The following is a 20,091-nucleotide window of genomic DNA, read 5'->3' as shown; positions in this document are numbered from 1 at the left end:
ACTTTAATTATTTATATTTATACTATAATTAATTACACAAGTAACCGTTATAGAAGATACTTTGACGACATACAAATTTCTCGATCTACACCCGATTAAGCTTAAGTTGCACGTTAAATCAATGGAATATTCCACAGAGTCCGAGGAGTCCTTATTACTCTAACTGACAATAATAATGAGAAACGTACCAAATGAGATACAATCTTAAATAATTAGGGAAAAAATCTTGTTCATCTAACAAACTGGATATGATAATTCCATCGCAACTCAAAACGTTAGCTTCAATTTTATTGTAACACCGCTTTACATATTTTTCTACCTTTTCAAATACTGCATGCATTGCGTACAAATATTTGCAGGTATGAATCATCTAAGATTTTATTGGCAATAATTTTTAACCAGTACTATCTGGCGAATGGCACCAGAGCTGGAAACATTATCTAGAGCTGCAAACAAAGTTGTGAAGATAAAGAATTGATTTCACGGTTAGTCTGGTGTATTTTTTTTTGTTTGTGTGCAATATCGGTATAACGTCAAAGCATGATCTAGGAACACAGACATTAATTTCAATTTATCATCTACTACAGCTTCTCAATTGACCCGTGCCATTTAATTGAGACAAAAGATGCCGAGTGTTTCTTGGGCGACGAGAAAAGAAATACGGAAAAAAGGAAGGGAAAATATGAACTGATAAAGAAAGAAATGTACATATCTAGAACGACGTAAGATCGGGAAATGCTTCGTTCAGTTGTTCAGCATCGTGGACGCGTCTCCCAGCCTCGTTCCAAGCAGCGCAACGGTACAATTAACGTTCTCAAGACGAGACGAATGTTTCGTGTCTCGTTCTATTTGTAAAATCTCACCGGTGTTCTTCATACACTCCCAGGTGTACGATGAGTCATCCAATTCTGTAACCTAATACAATGAATTTTTTAACTCATTAATGTCGCAAAAGATTGTTTAGGTATTATTAGAAACACGTAATAAACGTGATGTCGCGTGTGTCATTAAAATTCGCGTCTTTAAGAGGCAAACAAGGCCATAATTGTCGCCGTTTTTACCATACTACTGTTATACTGTAGTACTGTTAAAACTTCTTCCACAGATTAAGACAATTCAATGTACTACCTAAGTAATGTTAACGCCGGCTTCTTGAAAAATTATAATTTAAATGGGTACAGGGAACGATATTCATCAGCATGTTAGCTCCTATGAAAATATCGTTTCCGGTGTTTCAAATAAAGTACAACGTTCTTGGGCAATATGAATTCAGCATTTATACGCACATTATAAAATCTGACTATCTTATTGCCAACGTTGAAACGGTTTTTTCGAAACGGAAATTTGTTTTTAATTAATTATCAATATCGATTAAATGCGTGTAGTAATGAGAATTTTGGAGGTGGTTTTTGCTAGTAAAAAGATGATGAAGAAATATATAAAGTTAGTTTCTATAATATTAAGAATTCAGTTGTCTCACCTTGTATGTAGGCATGACTCATTTTGTCCCGTCGGTACAACGCCTTATGCTATTGTTCTTCTGCCCAATTAAAGCATTTTCCCCTCGACTGATATCTTTTACCTCCTTTTTTCACTTGGTTTAATAATGGCTCTCCTCGACGACCACTCCTTTAGATAGTGCTGTAAAACGGGACTTTCTCTTTGGAACCGTCTTCGATGAAATTGTTTATTAAACCCTTTCAAGTTTCTACGTATCACTTAATATAGGTTAAACACCCATTTCCATTCGAAAACTATTTTTATAGAACACCTCATCAATGTAATCTCTTTTTAAAAAGCAAATTATGTACGCCATGATCATTAAGATATAATCTACTACACGCATTGGAGACGATATCTTAGGTCTCATTTTTTTTATTATTCCACACAGAATATTCAGATATCTCTTTCGTAGATGTATAAAGAATATTTTATAACTTGATTTTAAATGTTTAAGGACGAAGCTAAGTACTAGTAAATACATAAGTAATTCTATATAAAGTATATATCTGTTTACCTGTACTATGACATAAATTTTATTACAAGATTTCGTGAGACATAAATTTCTAGAAAATTACCGCCGACGAAACGTTATCAATAGTTTAACATAGAATCGATGAAACAAGAAGAGTATCCAGATGAGAACCGTCTGATATACCCAGATTATTAGTTTATCATTAATCAATATATATTCGAAACCCATCCTTTGCGTTTTATTCCGTGCGTAAAAATTATTAACTCTCTTCAATAGTGAACAAAGTCTTCCAATAATTCGAGATAGCGTTATGAAGCCAGATTCCATTGTTATGCAAAAATCCCATATATCATGTTGTTCAAATAAACTAAAACTTTTATTTATCTCATCGCACTTCCGCAACCTTCGACGAGGGATATTTGCACGTGGTACTGTTACATATTGTATAAGAGAGGTATCGTGCACTTGAAATCAAGGGGATAGGTTTAGGAGCGATTCAATGTAAATTCAGCGAAGGAATACTGACGAAGTTGAATCAATGTATGCAAATCGATGCAGCGGGTAATTTAAGCTGATTGGTGCATTGTTACTGTTATTACAAGACGATTCGTTGTTTCTGTTTGGAGTAAAAATCGCAAAGGAGAAGTATGTAGATGGCGAGAGAGACAGAGAGAAAGAGAGAGAGAGAGAGAAAGAGAGAGAGAGAGAGAAAGAGAGAGAGAGAGAGAGAAAGATGAAGTGGAAGGCTGTGTTTTACGTATCGGCACGTTTATTTGAAAATAATGCAGTATAAGCTCTCGATGAAAACTTCAACAGAACTAGAAAATATTTATCTTAAACACAATTTCAATAGTTTAATGCAATAGAAAATAAAAATAAACTTGAATCCTTAGGCTTCAAAGGATTAGAAAATGGAAATGGGGAAGCTGTAAAATCGTTTCAAGCATCCTTCTATTCATTTTGTCGTAATAATTTTCTTCAGCCGAACAGTAAAAAATTTAAGAAGTTAAACATGTGACACCTTACGAAACAGCCTGTTAATTTCCAGAACTTCAACTTTTCGACAGCAAGATGTGTAATTACAAGATAAGAGATATTTAAAGGAGGTCAGGCTTTGACGAAAACATTAAGTTCAAGACTGGAGACGTAGCCTGGAAACGTTACCTGTGAGACGTCACGTATATATATGCGTCGCAGATAAACTGTCGTCTCAATGTTTTATCTGCATTATTCCCAATAAGATAAGATATATTTCTCTCTCTCTCTCCTCTCTCTCTCTCTCTCTCTCTCTTTCTCTGCAAGAGTCTGCGAAATACTCTATGGAATCATTCTTGTAGAAAATCCTTGCCACCCAAGGAAGTCGTTTATCGTGAGATGAAATCGTTCATTAAACTTATGTAGATAGAGCAAAATCCGATGCATAACAAGCTTATACCGTCGCAATATTTTCTATGTTTGAATTAATTTAAATAATCTCAGAAATAGTAAATTTATTTAATATATTTAATATAACGATGCTTGTTTGATAAAAGATGGAAAATAAACAAACAGCGATTTATTTCGTTGTTGATCGTAATTTGCATACCTACCTCAGTTAAGGAAATAACTTTGTTTGCCTCCCGACAAATAAAGAATCACTGGATGCTATATTTAAAGTAGTAAATTACGCGGTAAAACTTCTTGTTATCTAAACGAAATGCTCGTCGAAATTGCGTCTAACTTGTTTCCCGCAAAATTATACCTTGTACTGTTTGGTACAGTAACGCTATTGCTAATGGAAGAGAATCGATGCTAAGTAACAAGATTGACATTCGCAAGTATTCTTGGACGATGAATTTTTGGACGATGAAATCATTGGGATAGATATTCTAGATATTGTACTGTGGTAAGAAAGGTAACAGTCAATTGGTAAAAAATATCGAATGTAGGGCTTCCTATAGACCGAGATAAAAGGTAAATCGCCTGAATCTTACATATCTTGTAATTAATAAGTAAATTCAAAAATAATAATAAATCAAATGAAAAATAGCCTGAATCTTACATATTTTATGATCAATCATGATCCTCCGCTTTTTACCAATTATGTTTGAACCTAAAAATTCAGATAAAGTTTACCCTACTACTATTTTTGAATTCTCATTTTCCAACATTTCTCTCGTTCCTGTAGGTAAAGAGACTTTTAACATTTAAAAGATATATTTAATATAAAGTTGAAATGGAGAATAACATATATTAGTAATTCATTCCTATCCCTCTTTGGCGGAACAATTTTTTGGACAAAAAAAGGATGTGACTATATATGAAATGAGCCAAAGGACATAACAGGGTTAAAGTTAAAGATGGGTAATTCTGCATTCCAAGTAACATAATTCACGATAAAAAGAGAATCACGTTCTAAGATAATGTCCTTCTTGTGTCATATCATACAACAATTGACGTCATTTAATTCGTTTATTAATCGATCACAAACCGTTGAACTTGCTGAAATTCCCGGATCTACGACACACTCGCAGATAAGGAGAATGATATGTTCGGACTCGGAGAAAAGAAAAAGAAATAAAACGAAGGCTTCATGGCCGGAGGTTAGTCAGCGGATCCCGTTCCTCAGCCGTTCTTCCTTTCTCTTCGTCTCTCTCATTTCGCGAAGGTCATCTGGTTTTAAATAGGGAATCGTTGATCCATACAGGCGTCATTTTAAATATCAGGAGGCTGTGATACTTCCTGTAATTTACTACTAGAATTGCACAGCCTGTACGCGTATTGTCAATAATTTGACAGATTTTCTAAAAACAGTTGTTCAAGTGATCGCCGTTTTATTCGTCGTTTCCCGGTGTTACCGGCATTCAGCGAACGTCAGTTTCCCAACGACTTCGCGAATTCGCGTAAAGTTTACGATCTTGCATCATAGACTCCGTTCAAATCGAATATATTTAACATGAAATATCTGGTTTTGGAATTAATTTTGTATTTTTATGATAGTCTGTCGATACGATTTAACATTTAACTCTTATCCTCTCTCCATTTTCTTCATGTAATATTTTTTCAATTTGTTCTTTGGTATCAGGGTATAATGACGGAAAGCAGCTAAAAAGAGTATAAAGAATTTTATACAATTAATCTATCGTGTAAATAAGGAATAAATTTGCATCATTCCTTCGACAAATGTAATATTTTGAAAAATTAAACATTTGATGAAAAAGAGTATACAGTGCAAATTACGCTTGCTATATGTCAATCAATGGTCGTTTAAAGCTCTCTCGATAAAAATTCTATTGAGTTGTAAGTGGTAAAGAGAGACAATTTTCGAGGACAATTAGCGTCGTAATTGATACCGCAATCGTTAGGCGCGAATACACTTTTATTTGTACGATTCTGAGTGAGCAACACGATTAATCAACGATAATTGATTATTAGTAATTATTATTTAATCTACAATCTGTTAGGATTCTGTCCCTGACCATTGAAATTGTGTTAATCGTTTAGTGACCACGAAACGATTTCGTAGGCGCCATGAGATTTGTTAAAACAATTCGAACGTTGTTATTGGCGCCGTAAGCTGGTGTTATCTGGATTCGACAGACCAAGTTAAATACATCAGACATCGTCTATTCAAACGACGTTTTCTGCCGCACAAACAAGCTTCGTTGAATCTAACAAAGTCGTTGGACGTTGACGTTGTTCGGTACAAGACACGAGATGCAAATATTATGAAAACGTAGGTCACCGGTAAAATAAACGATGGATTAGTGACTCGATTTTGAAACTAAACATAAAGACCAGAAAATAATTTAAAATATTAGATTAGAAAAAATATTAAACTTAAAAGATATATTATCTACACAAAACAAAAGATATATTATCTAGTGAGGACAGTTCTTTGTGGATAACTTTTTTTTGACGTTTCGGATGTACTATTGTATGTTGAGTATAATGTTACGATATGAACGTACATGTAGTTTTCATCGAGCGCGGAAAGTTGGAAAGTTATGACACTGCGAAATTACATAACTAAATATGGAAAATGAACAGCTGACATTTGGTTCCATTGAATAATTCAGTTTACTTCGCGTTAGAATGTAACGTACATTGACAATGAAAAGCGGCAAATTAGTTTGAGAGGAAGATATCAGGAAAGTCGTGTTATCTCTGATTATAGAATTGTGGAAACTTCGAAAGCGTCAATGTTGCAGTTGGACACAGTAAAAACAAATGTTTATTTCACTATATGTAAAAAGACAGTTGGGGAATAAATAAGTTAAAATCTAAATAACAAGCTAAATTCGTTTTTCTAATTGTTACAAATAATCTCATGATGCAAGATATTTCGCATATTAAAACATTAGTCATGGACATAGACATTAAAATGACGAATAAAAGCTCTACATATCTGCTATATATTTGCAAATCAATAGAGATAGATAATCATTAAAGAATTACAAACCATCCCATCCTATAAAACTGATTTGCAAATTTATGAATATGCTTATATGATACCCGTATGGGATAAAGTGACTCTCCAATGATTTATGTTATTTCTATAACTTCATTAGTATTTGGGTCGATGTCGAAATGATTAAGTGTCTGATTTCTTAAATTTAAAAGTATCGCATTGTTAACTTCGAAAAAGGAACATTAACAAAACAAAAAGTTTTTATAGGAGTCACATAAGTGACCTGCTCGATAACCGAAGTGTTTGAAGTAAGTGATGAAGAAGAGAATGAGGAGGGGGTTTTAGTGGGTAGAGGCGTTAACATCTTGCCGAGCCCCACATAATCCGGGGGCGCGTAGCGATACAGGGTATGCGCAATTGCATTTTCCCCTCCTCTTCAAAAAAAAAGATCAAATTATATTACGTCATGACGCGTAGCTCAATGGTACCAAGTATCGCACTATATTTTCTCAATTCAGACAAATAGAAACAAAATATTTCATGTGAAATCATAAATTCCATTAATTTTATTCATATCATTAATAGAAGTGAATATATTTTTATCTGCGTTGTAACTTGAGCTAAGAGCATATAGAATAAGCGTAAAATATTCTGAAGATACTAGGTATTTGAGAACGTCTCGGTGGTTGGTTTATCTTATCAGTTCCTGAATAATTTAAGCTGGTTGATCACGTGTAACCTTCTATTCATATGACTGTGCAATTTTACATTGCGGAAAAAATTTAAATATTCTAGATTAATAAAAGATAAATGATTATTATCATCCTATTATATATGATTATTATTATATATTATATGAATATTTTCCACGAAAATAAACAAACAAAGGAAGAAGAGTAACGAAAAGATATAGATTTCAGAACATGTATGGTCAATGCAATAATAGATATCATTGATAATCATTGATATCAATAACGAGCATTACTAGCTGCATTATATAAGTATTTTCCTATTCGAAAACAATATTTAGAAGGATGAAACGTTGAAGATACCTAATATACTTTATTCCGTTTTAATCCAAAATAATCTACATTTTGGAGAAAAGTTTTATGATTTATGTACAATTTTTTGTTGAATCATGTTTATAAATTTGTATAATTTATTGCAGAGAATAAGATCTACTGGAACATGTTGTAAATAAAATCACATTTATTAAAAGATTTTAAACTTCTGCATATTTTTGTATAACTACACATAAGAAAGGCCAATAATAAGATAAAAAGATATTTGTACATGTAAGGTAGTACAAACATAATTATTGTGAAACTTACATGGTATATGTAATATATGAGAGAGTAATGTACATTTGCCTGGATTATGTATTCACAGCATCAAAACCATATATGTATACGCAGTTTACAATAACAGTCTTTAGCACTTAAACGACTTTGTTAATAAAACGTAACTTCCATTCTTTCAATTATACCCTTTGGATGAGAATTATTCATGCTGAGCCTTACATATAAGGTACTGTACATATATACAGAGACCCCTGCACAAAGTGCCAATAGAATAGAAATTTTACTAATAATATTTATCACCTGTTCATGCTTCCAGAGCAACAGTTTCCTTTGTTCTTTCTTTCGTACGCTCTGCAAAATAAAAAGAAGATAAATGAATGGATTAAATGTATTTTTCTAATAGAAGAATAAATCTAACATGATAGTATTTATTTGTATATTATACAATGTATTTACCTATTTTCTTTTCTGGTAATTCCTCTGGTACTTCTGGTAATGTTATATCCTCTGGTACTTCTGGTAATGTTACATCCTCTGGTATTTCTGGTGCCTTTTCTTCAATTTCTGCCGCTAACAAAGCATTAAGCTCTGCTTCAACTTCACTCTCATCATTCTCTGTAAGTTCTCCAGACAATATTTCATTAATCTCCCTTTGTTTTTCAATTCCTTCCTTAGTCTCGTCCATAACTTTTTCAATTTCATCAATGGATAATAAATCATGTAGTTTTTTCAATGCAATATTACCCACTTTTAGGCCATTTACAACCTTCAACTCTATTTGTGCAAATTCTAAATCATGTACCATATGCTCAAGGTTCTCTAGCTGTCCATCAGTCTTTGATAATATTTGTTCTTGGAACTTCTTTTTCCGTAGAAGAAGTAAAGCACGTCTGAAAAGATTTTATAACGTTTAACAAATGTTTTAAAGATATTTTAAAATTACAATAGACAAGAATTTAATAACTACTCTTTTTGTTTATTTTGTATAAGTTTTTTTGCGAGTAACCGTTCTTTTTCGAGACATTGCTCGATTCTTCGTTGATATTGCTTGATTTTATCCCTAGTTTGTTTCAGTTGCTGTAAAAATGTTAGAAATCAGTTAATATGTGCCTGAAATAAAAATGGTTGAGGTTAGAAAATGTGTGAAACAGCGTACTAAAATGGCCTTGTCCTGTTCGGTAATACGGCTCGGTGGCTTTTTCTTTGCAAAGAAAATACCCATTTCGTTCTAGATAATGTACAACGGTATTAATTAAACTGTCATACGGAATTTGAAAGAAAGCTCATGTCACGTTTGACACATCACTTAAGACACTAATAACTAAATCTATCATGGCTGGCGCCATATTTTCTGGTCGACTTATCGATAGTTTCGTACTCGACTAAAATTCAAACAATATGGCGCGAAAAATATATGTACATACATAGGTATATTATTACTTATTTTATTTTATTGAAAATAAGCCTTTCATCACAAAATTTAATAATAAAATAACGGTACTATTGTTGTATATCGCTCAAGAATTAATTTTTTTAAATTTAATTAGGCAAAGAAGCACAATAAACTTATAATTGATGAATTTGATATGTTAAATCTTTTAACTAATGTTCAAGAATAAATATCTTTATGGAATTTAGAAAGGAATATTATCTAAAGTGATAAGGATATGATATGAGACTGAAAACAAGGAAAGAGAAAAACGACAAGACATTGGATTGAATTGAACAATGTCCATTATATTATATATTTTATTCCCACATACACACGGCACGTTGTGAACCTTTTCTTAAATATTAATAATATTATCATAATAATAATAATAATAATCATCATCATCATCCTTCTCGTTATCATCGCAATGATAATAATTTTAATAATAATAAGTAAACAATAATAAACATAATAATGTGAATTCATGAGATATATTTATATTTATGTATATATATTTATAATAAATCATATAGTAATAATCATCGTATTATAATATATATTTATATGTACAGAGGGGTACAATATTGTTATTCTTTATTAGTTTAATATTTATAATCGCAATATTATATTTATTTTCTGTCTGTATACATACACAATGAATTAGATTATCGGCCCTTTCTTACGCCACACATCTACGGCGGATAAATTCTCTCACTTTCTATCTTTTGTTCTCTATTTTATTTCGCTTTTGTTTTTTTATTTTTTATTTTTTTGCGTCTTGTTACTCTTTTCCGCTTAAATTTTAAGGACCATAATTTTCACCTTTTGACAGCACACCATGTCGCTATGCTCGAATATATTCGCGGTAGAAAAGAGCCGCAATTTTCGTACTTCTTCTTTTCTTCATTTTTTTTAATTTTTTTTATCTCTTTTCTTACATTTTTTTATTCCCCCATCGAGAAAGGCGTCGTCGAGTAAATTCGAGCTATCCCGAATACGTAATCGATTATACATTTCTCTGAACGCGATCTCAATATAATCCGTGATCGTTTTGCTTTATCTTACAAAACATCCATTATAGTCTAGCCGCTTTTGGATAGAGAGTCGCGCGTTGTTCCTTCACATTTGTTATGGATGCCTGAAAATTTACTGACGACTTTAAGCCACGCTTAATTCGAACAATTTTTATTGATTACAAGAAAAGATAAACGTGTTTCATTTGTTTGCTCGTATTTTTTCACATTTATTCACCGTTTATCTCTATTCCTCCTTCGTTTCTTTTATTTCTTTTCTTTTTTTGCGTTCGCGAGCTACGAACACACAAAGAAACGCGCGGCTCTTTCGCCAGCAGCGCGCCTTTCATAAATATTCTGTACAATGTTATAATTATTATAAATCATCATTATATCTTATATAGAACCTTACCGTTATGTCATTATTATCGGTAGTGTAAAATTGAAACTTTTTACGTACTTATATAGATTAGACATTACCGTCTTCGTGGCGATTCCCGCCCGCAATCGTACTGTTTTTTTTTTTTGCTTTTTAGTTTAATAATTATTTATTTACCATTTTCATTTAATCTGTTCTTTTTAATCGATACATAATCGTATAATTTAGTATGTCGCTATACGTATTGTAATCGTTTACGATTAGTAAGAATATGTAAAATCAGTATTTCGTCTTAGTTCCTGGCTTTATTATTTTTTTTTCTTTTTTCTTTATGCTTGTTTAAATTCAATAAATCTCATTAAGCATCCACATAATTGTTTAATATACATGGAATTAAAAGTGATTTATTTATTGCTTGTTATATTGCAAGTTTTCTCATTGCAAGCTGTACCATACCGCCGAGCTTCCGTTTCGTTCTTTCATGCTATTCATCAATCTGCCTTTGCTTTGTATTTCTCACGAGGCGTCGTAAAAAATATTTTTAAAAACCTTCGCTTCGTTCTCTTACTACGTGTTTTAAACAGAAATTACTTAGATGGTTCCCTAATTCGACAATGTGAATGACGAGACTCTAAGACTCTCTCTGTAATTCATAACATGCCGTGTACACAGAAAACACTCGGTATTCCTCGGTTTTTTCACGCGACAACAAAAATACAATATCACAAAACTAAGGACAACGATGAACGGGATCAAAGCGAGTGTGTTGAAATTCGTGGACTCTTTTTCACTTCTCACACATGCACACAACGATTACGATGCAGTTCTTTTATTTAACATTTTGATTGAAAAAAATCGATGAAAAATTGTTTCTCAGACTTGTTCTTTTTTGTTTATTTAGATATCTTCTTTTTTTTCATCTTAAGGAAGAGACGAATGAAATTATTGTGCTCGTGTGCCGGTGTGTTTGAGAACGTTTGCGTGGTTGTTTTGTATGCGCGAAGAAAATTAATGAAAGAAATAATGACACAATTTATGGTATGAAAATATAGTTATCGTGAAACGATCGATCGATGGCAGCCAAAAGAAGCGAAAAAGGAGGGAAGAATTTAGCAACTCTTCGAAAATTGATGATCGCAGTCATGATACAGCGTTAAAGCACGAAACAATTTTTAGATCTTATAGATCAACACGATATGTAAATTGAAAAACAAGCAATAAATATATATGCTTCGAAGCTAACTTGAACGAAATATTTACTTTTCCGCCTAGAACTGCTACGGAGATCTCGAATATTCACAATTTCGAAGATAATTGTCGCGTTATCTATCGATTCGTATGATCGTTCTAAGAACGAGCATCTAAAGTATAACAACTTTTGCTTGATTGATTCGAACACACCCGTTGCGATGGGTAAGAGAATCGATCCGAGGAGCGAGAGGAACGGAAAGTTATATAATGGCCTTTATCGTATTTTATTTTACGAGTTGCACAAGCAGGTACCAATCGTTTGCGGTAAAACTGGAACAATGACATAATAAAACAAACGAAAAATGTCACGATAGTACAGAGAACAGTGTACAATTGTGTTAGAAACTAACGCGAGTCAGTGCGGTTAAGTAATATTACAAAATTTAGCAACATTGAAAATACTCGCTCTATAATCGATTCGGTTGGCCCATGGAAAAGTGTATTCATCGAAATTGAACGTTCCTTAAATATTTCTTCAGATTATCCTTTCGTTAATAACGGCAATACGATATCGTCAAAATTTTCACACCCTAACTAATGCTTTTTAGAACACATGAAAATTGGATATCGATCAAATATTATATGTTTGATCGCCCAATCTTATCTCAACGATTAAAGCATAAAACCGGCAGAATAATTTTATATGAAAAAAAGAAAATGATACATATTGATATTAATGGGTATCGAATGAAAAAAAGAACTGGTATTCTTGCTGTACGATGGTTAGCAAAACTTCATCGAAGCTCGTGGCTGTTATATCCTTGTTCTGCACGCAGGAAGAATATTAACAGATTACGTTTAACTGCTCATCCGAACGTGTGCACGTGTAATTACATGATTATATATACTTATTCATAATATTGTATGCTTTCCGTGCGCATATATATAATATATATAATATATATGATGTTATGTATATATATAATATGTAATTAAATATATATTATATATAATAATATATGTTACATATTATATATAATATATAATATATATTATATATTATATATATTGTATTATATATTATATATATATCGTATGGGGTTATGTTCACATTTCATTAATCTGCGACTCGAAAAAATCCCCTGGACGTCTGGCTAAAAGTGAATTGTAACACGAATCAGATTGACATTTCTTCTCGATTTTGCAAGAAAGCTTTCTTTCCTTTTTTTGAAAATGCGAGCACTCGTTCATATCGAACAGACGACACATGGAATAATTCTGATTGGTATTCGAGACGGACGACGATTTCTTCGAGCCGCGTTTCTCCTCGGTAGAAACTTGAAGTAAACGAAATCATCGGCTCAAAGACAATGATAACTGTACTCATAACACAGCGGATTACTGCATCCTGACAAATAGAAAATGATATTGGGATGCGTTAGAATAATACTATCCGATAATAACGCTGTTAATAGTGATCGAACGGTAGTAATTAATCGTTATTAAAATACAATATAAGTCAACAGAAAAAAAAACAAGGAAAGAAATAATATTAATAATATTAATAATAATAATAATAATAATAAACGAACGAGCTCTTTCGGCCCGCATGTTCCCGTAATGCGCGAATAAAAATAATTCCTAAGTAGGATCCTTTAGCCTACGACTTTGGCTGCGACGTTCCACTTAAAAAAGAACACTGATTTAGGCATCACGATCCCTATCAATCGATTATATTACAACTGACTTGAAACTCGACTAATCGAATCGTGTACCCGCTCAGAGCGTTTCTCTCTGTCCGCCAGTTAGCAAACGTGACTCGAACAGGCTTAAAAATCGAAATCGAAACTGTAGGTACTACGAGCAAGTTCAGAGGCAGTCAGTCAGCAGAGAAACGCTCCAACTTTTCGTGTCAGGTCGCAGCAACGATCTTTCTCATACGCACGAAAACGTTGTTTCGAAAATTGTCTATCTATCTACGGACTTCTGCGAGTTCATTTCATTCACCCTTTTTCTTTCTCCCTTTCGCACAGTTATTTTTTCTTTTTTTTTTTGGCTCACAAACTCTCCCTCACTCTCTCCCCCTCTTTCTCTCGAACCACAGTCACATCGCACGCAGAGCGACGGGGGTTGTTTTCTTCGAAATATCGTGGCATCGTGTCCGCGTTTCCTCCGTATTTCCGTACAAGGTAAAACGCTTCGTATGTCATCTGTCGCCTGTCAGCTTTCATTTGAGAAAATCAAAAACAGAAATTCGCAGATTCGTGTCGCACAGCGAAATGTACGCTAAACTAGCCGTTCTAGGAAACATCAGCAGTCAAGAAATAGAGGGTGCGTAGAAAGTGATCGTAGGATCGATATCGACGAATCCGTGAGGCGAAGTGAAACTTTTCTTTTCCATTATCTTAATCGTTTGCCTTTGTTTTGTCCTGTGTAAGTATATCAGTGTATTGATTAATATGTGTAATTTATTGTTTGGACGAGATTAATTAACGTATATAACGCGTGTTTCTATTATGTTGATAATTGTATCGTGTATAATTGTTTCGAAGAGTATTGTTCTCGTTGTATCGTAAGAAAACACGTGATTGAAAGTATCTATGCATGTGTCTGTGTATATGTGTTTGTATTTGCATATAGAACAATTGTACGGATTAGAAAGTGATATAATTAAAAAGAGTGTTCGTAAACTCTAACATTTGAATCATTTGGGCCACTCTATTCGTCTGTTCCAAATATGGAACTGTTATATCGTTATCACTAATACAGACTGAACGTGAAACATTATTTCAGAATGATGAACGATCGTTTATGCGCGAGCAACTATCACTATTGGGTCAAGCGCAAACAGATTGAACTCTACGTGAACATTAGTGAACTGATGCTTGTTCAAGTCTGCATACTATCTTCCCTATGGTTGTATAATCACCTTCATACATTATACTTCCATTAATTGCAAACGGGTTAAATACGCTTGATTATGTTGAATTTGCTCGCAGCGGCATCTTCATTAAATTATTACTCGATATTGCTGTATTATCTACGAAATATCGTACAGTCGAACGACTTCGCAATTACATTTAACTCCGTCTACCGCGAGGTGGTCGAAGTTGAAAACGATTTAATTAACGCAAAACGAAAGTATAACAAAAAACCCTTTCAACGTATGAAACAAATGAAACAGAATAGTTTTGTTCGCCTTTTCATGCTTCCGGTAAAAAATAATTTTTACAATAACGATAATTCTGTAACGATAAAATGTACAATGGAAACATTACTTATAATCGCTACTTGCACTTAAGTACCGCTAAGACTTAAGTATTATAAAGTGTTTTATTATATTTCATTGCACTCATTTTCATATCATTGTACACATCGCGCATACCTATCGCATGAAGATTTGTCAGTCGTGTACTTCTAATTTCAATTTCACGGTTCAATCACGGAATGGCAATAATCGATTACTCACTTGATTAACATCTTCTTCGCACTCTCTTTACAATTGTGACCTCCATTTCCTTTCTCCTGTCCTTAGCTCACGCTGTGTGTATTTTATTTATATATACGTATATAATATATATTTTTCGATTATCGTAATTATTACTTATTATTTATACGCGTGTATATTTATATTTATATTTATATTTATACTTATATTTATATTTATATTTATATTTATATATATATATACGTGTCAGTATTTGTATGTGTGTGTATCATACGTGTACAATGTGGAAGTGTCGGTGTGAGCGTATTAATCGCGCAATGAGTGATCGAGCTCGGTCGATGAACAAGCGAAGTCTTCTGAATTTCCTATATCATTATCATCTCCGTACACTTTTCTTCTCATGCTCAACCTTCGACAAAAATTCGCCAGGAAAAATAAACTCCCTCGTGTAAAAAATCGGAAGAGTATTGCAAAGTGAGAGAAGACTGGACTGCATCGAACAACGAGCTCGCCTCCCTCGCATTTCTTTGCCGTTTTTTTCTTTATTCTCTTTCCTTCTTTCCTCTCATCTTTCTCCGCGTCTAGTCTTCCCAATCCTCATTCTACCTTCATCTACCCCGGTTGTACCCCCGCTCGACTCTCCTTTCACGATCATCGATGATGATCATCGAAAAATTGTTCAGTACAATAGTATATTAGCTTTTAAAACATCAATAACTATATATATGTACAAATGCATAAAACAATGTTTCAATATATCTGTTTATCTCCCATAATCCTCATATTTTTTTATTTTGTCTGCTTGCCATCTTAATCAGTTATTATATATATTTATATATATATAGTCATAATATATTTCTTGTCTTTCTTAATCGTTTTTATATTTATATTTATATATATATATATTTATATTTATATATATTTATATATATACTAGATGTAGATATAGACGTAATATTTCAATATTAATGTATTTCATATTTATAAATATAAACGCGTGGACTGTACTCACATATATATTTTGTTTCCTCTTGTTTCATTTTTATCCCCTCCTATGACTTGTCTTCCCTATTATATGTCTCGCGACACCTTTATCTTCTCCTTTCTTTTCTCTTCATTCTTTTTGTATTAACTCGCTTGTATATCGATCGCATTTTAGTTTGTTTTGTCTAATTAATAATTGATCGTAGATCTCTTTCGAATATGTATATATATATATTTATATATTTATATATAATTCTCTTTTCCAGAGGATTCTCGTTGAAAGTCGCTTAGGTTCCTGCCGCAACATCTTCGATTCGTTCGTAAAAGAACGACGAAACAATTTAAATAAATAAGTTTGAAATTAGTTCTAAGATACTTACACATTGCTCAAAAATAATAATAACTATCACATTACTTCGTTAATCACACTTCAACAAAATTGCTTTCATTCAAATCCAAAATGAACGATGAGCATTAATTCTACAGTTTAAAACGTTAAACGTAATAAATGATCAGGAACCCAAGATTCTTTCGGCACACCATTCACCTTAACTGCGAAAAGTTACAACTTGTACACTTAATTATGACTGTTTTCTCTTCTTCTATTTCTTCATTTGTATGTGTATATGCTTTCTACATTTCCTTATTTTGCCCATCCTCTGCGATCTCGCGCGTCAGCGTGCCTTAAACCTATATACGACGAATCTTGTTATATTTTACGTTCTTTGAGCTGGTGCTTATGTTCTCGTGTATTTCTCTTCTTTTCTTTTTCTCCACTCTTCTTCTCCGCGCAATGTCCAACTCTCCGTCTATTTGAACAATTAGCGCAGCTCCGTGATACGTGAAGCGCTCGACGCGTCTATTTAATGCTCACTTAACTCACTTTTCTCCCACCGGATCCAATGAACGTAACAAAAGAATAAAGGCAACAGAAGTTGCCTGTGAAGCTATGAGCATGGAGCGTTTCTTTCTGTTTTTTTTCGCTTGATTATGTCGCATTTCATTCACAAAACCCTCGTAATTTCGCACAACCTTGAAAAAGAAACCTTGTCAGAATCGAAACGAAAAAATCAGGAATAGAACATCGCCGAAGAAACGCTCGTTTCTGCGTACTCGTCTCTTGCACCCATTTGAAAACAGCATCGTCCTATGTATGGTGTACGGTCTACCGATAAAATACCAATCTCTTTTTTCATAATGTGTGTGTACGTGTTTCCTTTTGCTGTTTGACTTTTCTCATATTTCGAATTATTAGTTGCCTGGATAATAACAGTTTTGGCCCGATGCATATACCTTTACCTCTTTTGCACGCGTTTATCGTTAGTCCTGGGGCGTAACGAAGCAGCTACCATTTTGTTTCGCTTGCAAGAAGTCGGCTTTGTAGCGTCGAAAATACACGCGACCGCAGTTTGTTTTACAGTACGTTTTTCTTGTCCAGGAGTGGTGACTCATTCACGTTCCGCTTTCTCATATTCCACTTTCTTTTATTGAGAACGAGCGAGGATCACCCGTCACGCGTGTACGCGTCACGAACTTAAGAATTCATGTAAGTTTATCCGCGATATAGATTAGTCGTGTATATTATTATTATTATTAGTTTCTCTTTTTTTTTCTCGTTCATTATTTGCCATTTTTATCCTTTGTGGTCATGACGAAGTATTGCTAACGTTCGTAAGAATTGACTCGTTTGTTCATTCGTTCCTCTTCATCCTTTCTTTCCTTTCTTTAGCATTTTTTTCATCGTGCGCATGCATACCCGCGCACAGGAAAACAAAATGGCCGCCGTTCGACGTGACACGCGTCCCAATTTAAAGTCATCCTTCTTCTTCAATGTTTCTTTTTTTTTTGTTCTTTGTTTTACCCTGTTATTGAATACAATAATAACCGTACCTAGAATTGTCGCACGTATATCCATTGTTTTTGTAATAATTATAATTAATTTATCGCTCGTTAACTCTCACTCAATTCAATAATTCAATATTGACAAATTCAATAATAGTAATTAATAGTATCGTATGAAAACAGTTTTTGATCAGCTATATCAACAAAATCCGAATTATAAAGTCCGCGGAATGAGTTTTTGCACGTCGACGGTTTCTTTGTTTTACTTTTTCTTTTTTATTTGTCCCCTTCAGAAGCAGGGAGGTTCGAGCGTCGCGATGCCCTTCGAGCCCCTAAATCGAACTTTCCTCAAGGGCTGGGTTAAATTTTATAAAACATACGTGCGCTAAAAAACAAAACTAATGTAATGACTCCTCCCTGTTTCCCGAACGATATTACACGCATTTAACCTAGACCAATTACGAATAATTGAATGGAGTATCCCCATTCGGGCCATTTGTCCGTCTAATTAGGGAAATACTTCGAAGCGCGAAAGAACGCAAGGATTTTTTGGTGTTCAGTCATTCCGCGAGTAAGGCTACGTTCCGCAATTTAACGATTTCTCGCGTTTACGCCAGTCCGTATAAACTTTCCAATTTCCTTCCTGTTTTTAACATCTTTTAATTCGTAAAATGACATTTTCAGGTGACCGTGTTCGTAAATCTTAAAGATTTAATGACTTTCTTTCTCTCGCTCTCGTACGCACGTATCGTCACGTTCTCTCTCATTCTTTCTCACATGCATCCGGGTTATATAGAGACGCACAACCTCGCTTCGTGTCCAAATATCATTCCCATTGCAACGCATTACTTTCACTTCCGCTTTTACTTATGCAATGGCGCATTAAATTAGCGATTCGCAATCTCGCCTTCAATTAACGCACTGTACATATACGGACGCGCGGTATAATAACTGAATACACGCATATGTGTAGATATATATTTTGTTTTTCTTTTAATGCATCTTATTTCGTGTACTTGATGGTTTGCATATATTTCTTCCTGGTGTAGCGTGGGTATGTGTGTGTATATATATATATATATATATTTCTTCTTGTATGTGTATATAGGCATGTGTGTTAGGATAATTCCTTTAAAAAGCCGCCGGCGCGTGTCACAGCATATATTATATTTGTGTTCGGAGTGTCTATGTCTCTGTGTGGAACATATGTATAGTTTGAGCGTGTACGTAGAAGTGTATGTAGAAGATATTTTATATACGTTTATTGTGAACTTGTGTGAAATGCGTGTCGGTGAACATTGCTTGTGTTTCCCTTGCAGGCTCCTTTATAGGATCATGCGTTATAGTAAATCAACGATACAATAATTCGCGTACGTGTAATATGCATGTATGCACCGAAGTTAATGCAAGTAATCGATTGGATAGCTATACAATGGCCGATTAAATTCAACGATCTTCGTTTCGGCATTGGATGAGACCAGACTTTCGACGCGACACAACGCTTGGGACATAGCGTTCTCTTACTCGATTTCGCGACCCTGTATATGTAATGTTCTCTCATTCTCTTCCTCTATCGAAAACCGTTCTTTGCGCTGGATGACTACATCTTCTTTTCTTATCAACACGCATCATCTTAAAAGCAGGTCGTATTCTTCCATTCTTCCTCTTTCCCTCATTATTTCTTCTTTTTTTTCTCTTTGTTCGTCTAACTTACATAGAGTCTCGCGAGTTTCAATCCGTCCATCTCGCTTCGCAGTCCCCGCGTTTTTTCTTCCTTTCTTTCTCTTTTTTTTTTCTTTCCTTCTATCCATCGCACGATAAGCAATGCAAACAGCGACATGTCATCCGTGTAACACGCGTGCCTAGGTCTATGTACGCAACCTCACCCTCCTCTTGCTCTTTCCGTGCTTTATTCGTCCTCTTTTCTCCCTCGTTGCACACCCGGGAAAAGGGAAAAGTGCTTCGACGACACCGCGCCGGGGCGAGCGAGAAGTGTCATTCCGGCATTCAGTCGGCAAAGAGCACGCTGAGAAGTGGCGGACACGCGCGCGCAAGAAACAAAGAAAAAGGGCGAAGCGCACTCTTGGCCTGCCTAGCGTCCTCGTTGTCTCGTATCCTAAATCCCCCCCCCCCCCC

General features: G+C 34.1%; 1 protein-coding gene across 1 annotated transcript; it reads right to left on the bottom strand.

Moving 5' to 3' along the window:
- Positions 1 to 7,599: 7,599 nt before the first annotated feature.
- LOC100743209 (charged multivesicular body protein 6) lies at positions 7,600 to 9,044 on the bottom strand. Its single transcript, XM_003485198.3, has 4 exons — positions 8,823 to 9,044; positions 8,634 to 8,743; positions 8,123 to 8,556; positions 7,600 to 8,017 (listed from the first exon to the last, which is right to left on the bottom strand). The coding sequence occupies exons 1-4, from the start codon at positions 8,886 to 8,888 to the stop codon at positions 7,971 to 7,973; spliced, it is 657 nt and encodes a 218-aa protein (XP_003485246.1). The 5' UTR covers positions 8,889 to 9,044; the 3' UTR covers positions 7,600 to 7,970.
- Positions 9,045 to 20,091: the final 11,047 nt, after the last annotated feature.

This window comes from Bombus impatiens, unplaced genomic scaffold, assembly GCF_000188095.3.
Source record: "Bombus impatiens unplaced genomic scaffold, BIMP_2.2 scf_0044, whole genome shotgun sequence".
Classification (NCBI taxonomy): Eukaryota; Metazoa; Arthropoda; class Insecta; order Hymenoptera; family Apidae; genus Bombus; species Bombus impatiens.
Note: the sequence above shows the minus strand (reverse complement) of the source record. Positions and strands in the feature narration are given on the sequence as shown.

Bases quoted from the DNA above. Each gene is read 5' to 3' on its own strand.
- LOC100743209 (XM_003485198.3), bottom strand. From the start codon at position 8,888: ATGGGTATTTTCTTTGCAAAGAAAAAGCCACCGAGCCGTATTACCGAA. The intron at 8,744-8,822 runs GTACGCTGTTTC...ACATTTTTACAG, and splicing joins AACAGGACAAGGCCATTTTA to CAACTGAAACAAACTAGGGA. The intron at 8,557-8,633 runs GTAGTTATTAAA...AAATCTTTTCAG, and splicing joins ATACAAAATAAACAAAAAGA to ACGTGCTTTACTTCTTCTAC.